The sequence below is a fragment of the Salvelinus namaycush genome, chromosome 9 (assembly GCF_016432855.1).
Source record: "Salvelinus namaycush isolate Seneca chromosome 9, SaNama_1.0, whole genome shotgun sequence".
NCBI classification, from domain to species: Eukaryota; Metazoa; Chordata; class Actinopteri; order Salmoniformes; family Salmonidae; genus Salvelinus; species Salvelinus namaycush.
In genome coordinates, this window is record NC_052315.1 from 41,514,653 (window position 1) to 41,525,830 (window position 11,178).

An 11,178-nucleotide genomic window follows, 5' to 3' on the forward strand; every position below is an offset into this window, starting at 1 on the left:
GAGACAGTTTAAAGAAGGATTTTTAAGTCTTGAGACAATTGAGACATGGACTGTGTATGTGTGCCATTCAGAGGGTAAATGGGCAAGACAAAATATTGAAGTGCCCTTGAACAGGGTATGGTGGTAGGTGCCAGGTGCACTGGTTTGAGTGTGTCAAGAACTGCAACGCTGCTGGGTTTTTCACGCCCAACCGTTTCCCGTGTGTATCAAGAATGGCCCACTACCCAAAGGACATCCAGCCAACATGACACAACTGTGGCAAGCATTGGAGTCAACAGGGGCCAGCATCCCTGTGGGATTTTTAGGGAGAGTTTGAAATTGGGATAATTTGCTCCGGACAACGGGATCTCATGGCTTATGACGTGTTGATATGCTATCTGGGGGGCCGACCTCCAAACGTGTTTTTATTTTTGAGGGTTTGGGGGGCCTCAAAACTTGTGCCCCCCCGCCCCCCCCAGCCTTGCGGATCCAGCCTATGTAATAAAAGTTTGAGGCAGTTCCTCCCTTCTAAACTCTATGGTATTGTACTCCATACTGTCAAAAGGGAGTTTGATTTAAGGCCACGAGTGGTGTTTTTATTGCTCAATCTAATTCATGCTGATTAAAAAAATATGTATCCATATGCCTAATCTCATGCACCATAGACTTAAACAGCTGACAATTATCAACATTTTAAAGTGTCACCAACAAAAAAGTTAACAATAGGCCAATAACAAATGTAGCATATAACAGACATTTTTTTAGATGCAAACAGTACTTTTCGGTAATGCTCAAAGCATGCAATTCCATGAGAGCAACATTTATTTTTCATCTCAAAGCATTTAGCCCAATCAGTCCTCCATGACAACAAAATCATAATCAGTAATAAGTCCTTCGTTTTGGGGTTATTCTCAGGTAAAACAATTTGGCTAATCTATATTCCCATATTTCCATTTATTTTTCTTGAAGGTCAAGAGGTATTAAATTAATTGTAATGACTGGAAATCTGACAGACTGGTTTTTAATGTAAAGATAGAGCCTAATCATATTATGTGTAGTAGAAAGCAATGGGTTAGAAGAAGCCTACATAACCAACCCATAAAGTAAAATGCAACATTCATTTATGGGTATTTCAAAAGTGATGTTACTGATTACAATTTTGGACAGGTAACTAGTAACTATAATGATTATATTTAGAAAGTAACCTACCCAACCTTGCCAGATACGCAGATTTCTAGTTCTGAAAACTGGAAGCTTCAATTGGTGAGGTGTGTCTACCAGAGGAGGCTGGTGAGAGAGCTATAGGAGGACAGGCTCATTGTAATGGCTGGAATGGAATAAATGGAACAGTATCAAACACATCCAACATATGGAAACCACATGTTTGACTCCATTCCATTTATTCCATTCCAGCCATTACAACGAGCCCATCCTCCTATAGCTCTTCTCTCCAGCCTCCTCTGGTGTCTACCTGGTAATATGTTCTTGCAGTACCCAAAACCATCTGTGATTTTATTTGGCCATGGGGAAAAGAGCTACTGCGTAAATACTGCAATGTGGATTTGATGGAATTGAGCCCCAAGTGTTCTTAGTATGGATCTCAGGAGCTGTGAGTGGCCTCAGTCAGTGGGGCTGCATGGATCCTGGCTAGAAACATTGATTTTGATAACTCTATGAGCCACAATAAAAAACCCAAAGCTTTCGCTGAGTTACAGTTCAAAAAGTTTGGGGGCCCCTCAGTCATGCCCTCCTCTATTTTGTCTTTCTTGATGTTCGTGATGTGAATTCAGACTTTTATTTGTCATCCTCCTTTCCCTTACTTTTTTATCTCGTCTGTTTGTCATTCCAGTCCTGTTATGTCCGTTTATGTCTGATTTGATCTCCCTCTGTATTTCTTTGTCATTTACTTTCTCCTACCGTTTTCATCTAACCTAAATGTGTCCATGTTTGCTGCTGACACATAGTAAGGTGTGTTGGTGTGTCCAGTGTAGCGGACTATCTCTCCATAGAGCTACTTGTATACAGTTTATGAGTCTCTCTGTCAAAAACAGGGTTATAAATTGGTCTGACGATTCAAAACACAGTTTCTGCTACCTCTATAACTGATTCAACAGCACAATACCACCCCGGGGCATGTGGCTGGTGTATTGCAACAACCACATGAGGTACAGATCAAATGCTATACTTCAATATTTGATATGATAATTACAAAGATAACAAACGGAGGCCTTGGCCTCATTCACGGACATTCATGTGTTGAATATGTAAATGAAACTGCATGTTGCAGTCATCTAAGGTACCTGGTAGTTACTCTAGTTCCTGGAATTTATAATCTGCACTCAAACTTTTGACCTTTTGAATTAGGCGAATTCCTGAATATATCAAAATGGAAATGGGAGGTCACCAAGAGTTTATATGAACTTTTCTTGAACCTTCTCTGTGATGGGAAATATAGTTCAGTAGCTAGCAACACCTTCTGTCTCTAGCATGACTCAGGCTACAGTTCTTAGACTGGGCTGTCTGTAACCAGATACTGCGGTTGGAGGTCCTTTGATAACTGTTCAGGTTTTAAGTTGTTCTCCTACTTTAAGTCCTAACTGAGGGAGCGAGTCAGCATCAGACAAGGCTTGTTGGAGATGACAGAGGTGTCTGTGTGTGTGTGTGTGTGTGCGCAAGTGACAAACAAACGCCCGGACAAAAAGTCACAGACAACACACATCCCCCACAACACACTGAGGCTGGCTGATGGCCTGCTGCTAAATTCAACTGGAACTCTCCGTCTTTTCTCCTCTGCCTCAAACTCCAATAAAAGTTTAAGTGATCATCCATAATTCAGATTTACATAACCCATCACAGACTGGCTGATTGCCAAGTTCAACATGTGCTACTGACAGAACCAGAGACAGGCAAAATTTGCCATCTAAGTATGCTTCATTAGGCCTGTTGAATGGGTTTCAAATTCAGCATTGAAAAGCTTTATTGTCCATTACATTGACATTTTTACTGTGTGTCATTGGATTTGATATTCAATGAAGAGGACATTTCCTGTCCATATAGAATGGATGTAAATAGTTGTTAAAGTGACTGTATTTTTGTACTAGAACATACTTTTCTTAATAAAACCTCACAGCATTTCCCTTCTCTCATCTGTCTTTGTCTTGTCCTTTGTTTCTCCTTTTATATTTTCACTCCATGTTATATGTTGTGTAATATCATTTACTTTCTGACATGCATCAACAATGTCATCATACATTTTTCCATCTAGCTATACACTGAGTGTACAAAACATAAAAAACGCCTTCCTAATATTGAGTTGCACCCCCTTTTGCCCTCAGAACAGCCTTAATTTGGCAGGGCATGGACTCTACAAGGTGTCGAAAGCGTTCCACAGGGATGCTGGTACATGTTGACTCCAATGCATCCCACAGTTGTGTCAAGTTGGCAGGATGTCCTTTGGGTGGTGGACCATTCTTGATACACACAGGAAACTGTTGAGCGTGAAAAACCCAGCAGCGTTGCAGTTCTTGACACAAACCAGTGCACCTGGCAGCTACTACCATACCCCGTTCAAAGGCAGTTAAATATTTTGTCTGTAGCCATGAAATGCTTTGAAATGCTCACGTTTGTAGCCATGAAATGCTTTGAAAGGCTTGTCATGGCTCACATCAACACCATTATCCCAGAAAACCTAGACTCACTCCAATTTTGCATACGGCACCAACAGAGCCACAGATGATACAATCTCTATTGCACTCCACACTGCCCTTTCCCACCTGGACAAAAGGAACACCTATGTGAGAATGCTGTTCATTGACTACAACTCAGCATTCAACACCATAGTGCCCTCAAAGCTCATCACTAAGCTAAATACCCTGGGGCTAAACACCTCCCTCTGCAACTGGATCCTGGACTTCCAGATGGGCCGCCCCAGGTGGTAAGGGTAGGTAACAACACAACCGCCACTCTGATCCTCAACACTGGGGCCCCTCAGTGGTGCGTACTCAGTCCCCTCCTGTACTCCCTGTTCACTCATGACTGCACGGCCAGGCACGACTCCAACACCATCATAAAGCTTGCTGATGACACAACGGTGGTAGGCCTGATCACCCACAACGATGAGACAGCCTATAGGGAGGAGGTCAGAGACCTGGCCGTGTGGTGCAAGGACAACAACCTCTCCCTCAACGTGAGCAAGACAAAGGAGATGATTGTGGACTACAGGAAAAAGAGGACCGAGCACGCCCCCATTCTCATCGACGGGCTGCAGTGGAGCAGGTTGAGAGTTTCAAGTTCCTTGGCGTCCACATCACCAACAAACTAACACACAATGACATATTGACTCTGTACCGGTACCCCCTATATATAGCCCCGCTATTGTTTTTTACTGCTGCTCTTTAATTATTTGTCGTTCTATCTCTTACTTCTTTTAGGGGGGTATTTTCTTAAAACTGCATTGTTGGTTAAGGGCTTGTAAGTTAGCATTTCACTGTAAGGTCTACCTGTTGTATTCGGCGCATGTGACAAATAAAATTTGATTTGATTTGAATGGCACACATACCAAATCCATGTCTCAATTGTCTCAAGGCTTAAAATCCTTCTTTAAACATTAAACCTAACATCCCAAGACCCCCATGGTTGGTGGCGAACCTCAAAGCAGCATCATGGAGGATGGATAAGAGCTGTGTGTCTGTGTGTGTCTCCATGTTTAGAGATACAACAACACCAGCACTGCCACTGTCAGCTGTGTGTCTGTGTGTGTCTGCATGTGCACGCGTGTGTTTGTGTGGACACTTGTCTGTCATGTGTGTTTGTCCTTGTCTGTCCGTGTCTGTATCTGTGAATCCGCAAGCGTGTGTGTGTCACAGGAGGGTGGTGAGGGGAGGAGGGGTCATAATAATGTCCGGAATAGAGTGAATGGTATCGAACACGGGTTTGATACCATTCCATGTATTCCGTTCCAGCCATTACTGTGAGCCGTCCTCCCCAATTAAGGTGCCACTGGCCGCCTGTGGTGTGTGTGTGTTCGTCCTTCTGTGTGCATGTTTGTGTGTGTGTATGTGTGTGTTCGTCTGACTCTGTGTGTGTGATAAAGCACCACTGCTGGGCGTGTTGACTGATTGGCCCGTAGAGGTGTGTTTGTGTGTTTGATGTGAGGTTCAGGTGATTGGAGGTGTGTGTGGATAAAATAGAAAGCACTGTGGAGGTGGGAATATTGTGGCTGAGCGGGAGTTCTGAGTGCTGCTGGGATCCCAGCTCATCTGGATTCCATCGTGTTTCTCTGGGTCTGTACGGCACAGTGGAGGGCATGCAGCAAGGTTAGCTGATCAATAGAACCTGACAATAAACCTACCTCCAGCACACACTGAGTAGGCATAGCTGGAGGTCTACCTTTCCACTTGTTGCAGTCAATGTTGGCTGGTTATAGATCTGTTTGTGCTTTCTTGCCAACTCCTATGGTCCTGTGTCCATTGTCATGCTACAATTACTAGGTAAAGTTGGCAAGAGAGCATAAAAAGATCTGGAACCAGGCTAAATCAATGTTAGGAAGAGTCAGATAACTTTCTGGTGCCTCATGATGGCCCTGGATGATAGAGATATAATCATATAGAATATAAATATTTAACGACTTATGGGTGCCTTGAGTAGAGACAAATAATTAAAAGTCCAATTCCAGCCACAGAACAGTGAGTAATTTTCAAACCACAATTATATGAAATGTATTTTTGCTGATTTTGAAAACCTATTCAGTTGAGTGACCTTGATGAGTGTCATATGTGTTCAGTAAACCATTACTTAAGTCCAATGTAACTGCTGCAATGCACCCCTCAATTATTAAATGGATGAACCGATTCTTCCAAACCAAAACGCGATAGAAAACGTACCAGTTCTGATGCATCACCTTTAGTGTGAGAGATAAAAGCCGTACAGAGTCAAAAGAGACACGGAGAACGAAGGAAAGAAACACAAAGAGACTAACAAGAATGAGCGAAAGATGGAGAGAATGAGACAGATAAAGAAAGGAGAAAGGAAGCGAGAGGGAGATGGCAGACAGTAGAAAAAATATTGGTAGAGATGAATGGATTTTAAAGGTCAGCGCAGCGTACTGTATAATTCAACACATAGATGTGATTGATGTCAGTGCTCTAGCAGCATTCACACAATGCTATTACAACATTCCTACAACGCTCTCTCGATATTCCTGGGAGCTCTGGCCACAGTGGCTTTGGCTTGGACATGCAGAGAGTGTTGGTTTTGTGAAGAGAAGTGTAAGGGGTGCCGTCTTTGATATAGGATAGAAAATACAGGAGAACGTGGTGTCTCAGTCTCTGTTGCTTTGTCCTATAGCTCCAGGTCCTCATCGATCTTGATAAGGACAGACTGACTGGATTATTGCATAGAACAATGTGGCGGTAATTTACTCTGCCTATCCACAAGGATCATACGTGTTCACTGTTTTTTTTACAAAGAAAGACCGGTTTAGTGGTATTGGGTATCCGATTTACTGTATGGGTGTATGTATGGTGGCCATTTTGGTGTCAGAAATATTTTCTAGAGCCTGGGGCTGTTCTAGTGGGTTGTGCTGCTGCCAGGCACATGCAGCACGTATAACATACATGTCAGCGTGATATTGAATCCCACTGCCCCCAGTCTGTCCATCTATCTATGTATCTCTCTCCACTTCGCTCGAGGCCTAGAAGTGGACTACAATGGATCTTTTTACACAGGCAGCCCAAATCTATTCCTACTATTTGGTCTTTTGACTAATCAGATTGACTAATAGCGCTGCATGTGTCAACGCAGCCAATGTGGTGCACAAAATGTGGCTATCTGGTTCTCTCCCCTCCAATCCAAGCTTCACTATCCATTTCATTTCATATCATTGCACACTCTGTCTAGGACACTGCCATTTTTTATGTACATTTTTAACTGATAGAACATTGGGTGAAACCTTCTACCCCTCTCCCCCGGTCCGCTGTCCACCTCCCAACGTGCTCTCTGTCCCCGCCCAGTGCTTATGCTGGGCCTGTCCCTCTACTCCTGCTGGAGGAGACACAAGGGCCTGAAGGAGGGAGTCTACCACGTATCTGCACACCACGGAGAATGGGATGACATCCGAGAGAACGTTCTCAACTATGACGAGGAGGGTGGAGGGGAGCAGGACCAGGTACAGATACAGACTCTGAATCCCAGTATATCCTTCAACACAACTACCATTATCTCTCCATAACCTATGAGTCATAAGACCACTACAATACAGAATAGAGTGGAATACAACTTGATCGATTCCCTTAGGGCAATTAGGATCACAACTCACAGACACAGGAGAAACCATACAAACCATAGATAAACAAACTGTATATAAACCAAGCAAGGCGTGGGAAGATTCACAGAGTCACAGTTTACATAGTGAGTGTTCGTCTGGCAGCTCTACCAAACCAGGTGGACTGGTGTTGGTAGAGGCTTGGAAATGAACACTAAAAGAACCATCCTAGCAGAATCATTAGGAAAATGATGTCAGAGACCAATACTCCTTAATAATGCCTCTATTTGCTTTAATAGCACTTTTTTTCCCACTGCAATTAGATAATTAATTACAAGGCCAATCAATGGGGCTGTTGCTGCCAACATTGCCACTTAGTCCTCATGCTTTTTTCTTAGGTAGAATAAAAAATCCTCTCCAGTCAAAAGCACAGCAGACTGGCATTTTTCATAGTCAAATATTATTATAAATTCAGGTCCTGCTGTTGAGTGTTTTCTTTGTCTATTAATCTCTTCGTTTTTATAAGCAGCTCATCTCTAATCAACTCTCTCTAATCTTCTTCATCTCTCTTTCTCTCTCTCTCTGTCTTTGTCTCTCCCTCTCTGTCTCTTTCCCTCTCTCACTCTCCAGAATGCCTTCAACATGGTGGAGTTACAGAGGTCTCTGCGGCCCAGTCCAGCCCAGTCACTATGGTACAGCTACCCACAATGCATCATACCCTCATCCTACCCTCAGACGACCAAGCCCCCAGACACGAAGAATGGGACCAAACCAAAAGGACCAAATGGACCCAAAAACGGCAGCACAGCAATCGCCCTGCGCCTGGCCCACCCTCCGTCCGGGTCAGCCACCCTCACCTCTCCCATTGCAATGCGGCGTTCCCACAAGTCCCTGTCCTTCTCCAGTCAGGACCTGGCCCGCTACCTGTGTGAGGTCATCAGGGACACGGACCGCTCCCCGGGGGACAACCCCGGCTACATGACCTCACTGCGTCCCCTGTCCAATAAGGCGCAGCGTGGCAGGCTGGCCGTGCGCTCGCTCAGCTCCCTCAGCGATGAAGGTCAGGGGTCGGAGGTTAGGGTTCAGGGGGGTCAGGAGAGCCTGAAGGGTCAGAGATCCCAGAGCCCACGGCTGGACAGGCTCAAAGGCTTGCGAGCTGTTGCCAGTGAACTCAGAGTGGACGGTGCTGTGGACTCTGCTGCCGCCAAGAGCACAGAGGACAAAGTGAAGGATAGAGAGTGCAGGGCGCAGCCAAACTGTGAGAAGAGCGGATGAGACTGGAGTCAGAATACAAAAGATTGGAATTCACACTTGGATACTGAGTTCAAGGATATTGAGAAGAGGACGTTCAAAGGCAGCATCTCAAAAATTGGAAGTTGTGAGATGTTTATATCGATTAATCCAATGATGGTGTTGGGGGAAATACCAAAGGAGAAGAAATATTTAAGAAATGTACATTTCTGATTTGTAACCCCTTTGAAAAGTATTCTATGGGTGGATTGTGGGAAAAATGTGACGCTTTAACTTGATATTATATATTTTACAACCAATCTGGAAAAGTGCCCTGTATATACTCCATATGGAAAGCACCTTTTGACCCTTTGGTAACACCAAAATTGCATTCATTTTGACCAGAAAGCCTCACAAAAACATATGTAAAAGAAGGCAAAAGTATTTGTTGATCATTATCGTAATATAAATTCTGTGGGAAAAAAAAAAAATGTTTGTTTTGATTGAATTCTATTTAAATAAATATCTTTGATAATATTTTAGTTATCAAATTGTTTCCTTAAAGAAATCAAAAAATATTTTGGAATTTTTGTTAGTGATAATATAAGCCAATTACTATCTTTGAAGTTCTTTTTTTGATCAAATGTATTTTTTTCACCATCCCATTTTCTTTATCAAAAGCTATGCTGGGTAAATGCATGCCTGTATTCCTCAGCAAGTTAAGTACCTCAATACAGACTTGTTATGCTCTACGTCTTATTTACTGATTCATAACGGCATCTAAATAGTATATGCTATTAAAACCCACTTGTCTAGACTGGAAAGTGTTTGGGTTGAGAACCAGGACCAGTATGTCCCAATATCTTGACTCTGACTACCTCAATCCCCTGCTTATTGTCTCTCAAACTCATCATCAACCATGAACACGGGCTGTTGACCCGGGTTAGAACTCTGAAATTCAGCTGAAAAAGATGCTAGCATTGCTATAAAAGGAAGCTTAGAATCCAACACAACATGGACAAGGTAAGAACCCAGAAAACACAACCACCACACAATGTCACCTTCAACATTGTGGGACTTAAGGGTTTGAAAAGAAATCCAATGTCCAACATGTGACTCTAGCAGCTAGCAACAAGCTACACTATATTAAAATATGATGATGATTATGATAATAGGGCGGCAGGTAGCCTAGTGGTTAGAGCGTTGTGCCAGTTACCGAAAGGTTGCTAGATCGAATCCCCGAGCTGACAAGGTAAAAATCTGTCGTTCTGCCCCTGAACAAGGCAGTTAACCCACTGTTCCTAGGCCGTCATTCTAAATAAGAATTTGTTCTTAAGTGGCTTGCCTAGTTAAATAAATAAATACATAAAAAATGATAATGATGAGTTCATTCCTGCTCCATAATTAATCATTCATGTCCTGTACCCAAACCTTGTTGACCCTTTGGAATTCTCTGAGATGCACTTAAAAAGTCTGTAGCTCCCGGCGAACTGACCTCTTCAATCCTCAATTGCCCTGCAGGACTTGAGTTAAAGGCGGTGGCAGTGGGGCTCATCGTAGGGGAAGGAAGCAGTGCTGCTTTCATAGAAATATAATTACTAAAATGGACCAAAGCCCCTCAGACCACAGCAATTTGACTGCATCCTCAGGAGTAACTCTAAATCTGTTACTTTTGTGCTGCTCTTGATAAGTGTACCAACCTGCTTAAAACAACAGGTTGTTTAGGGATGCATGAGCTCTAGAGGAGGCCTTTCATCTGCCGTCTAGACATGGAACAAGTGCTTAGCCATGTCAGTGATGTCACAAGTAATGAATGGCCTTGCTTTGAAGCACGCATAGATCCATAAGCCTTGGAGCCAGACAAATTATAAAAGCAGAATTCAGACGGAAATAGCGCCTTCAAGTTCAAACATCCCCAAGACTTATGTAGCTACAACATAAGCCTTGCTACTGTAACACATTGTAGCCTCTATTTCTTTACCAAGCAGCATCTCTGTCTTGAGCTCAGTCTTGAATATGCCTCTTACCATACCCCCATCTAGTGGTAACTTCTTAGAATGCAATTTCCTCATAATTTGTTCTTCAACACATGCAGTTGTCCAATTGACCACTACATGGCAGTGCTAGTCCATAAACTAGACAGCCGGATCAGGAGCGAGCCTGTAAGAGTAACAAAATATGTCTCCCCAAATGTTGAAGTTATGTATGTACAGAAAGACATGTCTAGACAAAAGTATATTTTTATATTTAAAGCCATCGTACCAGATCCAAATGGTTTCATTCGAAAGGTTTACGTCAACATAAATCCGTGGCGTTCCCGACTGTAGGCCTCTAGATGCAAGCCAGGATATCTCTTAAAACAGTTTAACTGATCCATCAGAAAGGGGCAGTATCTTGGTCGCTCAGGTGATGTGCTGCAGCAAGACTTTCAAGTTGATGAGATCTCAGTAAAAAATGGACAGGGAGAAGAGAGAAACGTGTGAGAGGGGAAGTGGGTAGGGAGGAAGTGGAGGAGGGGAGGGGAGGGCTGCTGCTTGATGTGACAGCTGGAGATTGTGGGAATGAGGGGTGACCTAGCCAGAGCCCCAGCCAGTCAGTCAATAGACACTCCCACAGACTGTGTGCCCCCTACTCACCCCTGTGTCATCACACTGTGTGTGTGCTTGCATGTTTGTGCGTGCAAATGTTTACATATATCCCCAGGCTAT

The 11,178-nt window shown here is 43.4% G+C and overlaps 1 protein-coding gene across 1 annotated transcript in view; it reads left to right on the forward strand.

Moving 5' to 3' along the window:
* LOC120053278 (neural-cadherin-like) overlaps positions 1 to 8,515 on the forward strand; it is a 115,437-nt gene extending 106,922 nt beyond the window's left edge. The window contains exons 32-33 of the mRNA XM_039000416.1: positions 6,990 to 7,144; positions 7,871 to 8,515. Coding sequence (XP_038856344.1) covers positions 6,990 to 7,144; positions 7,871 to 8,515 — 800 coding nt within the window. The remainder of the gene's footprint in view (positions 1 to 6,989; positions 7,145 to 7,870) is intronic.
* The last annotated feature ends 2,663 nt before the right edge of the window (positions 8,516 to 11,178 follow it).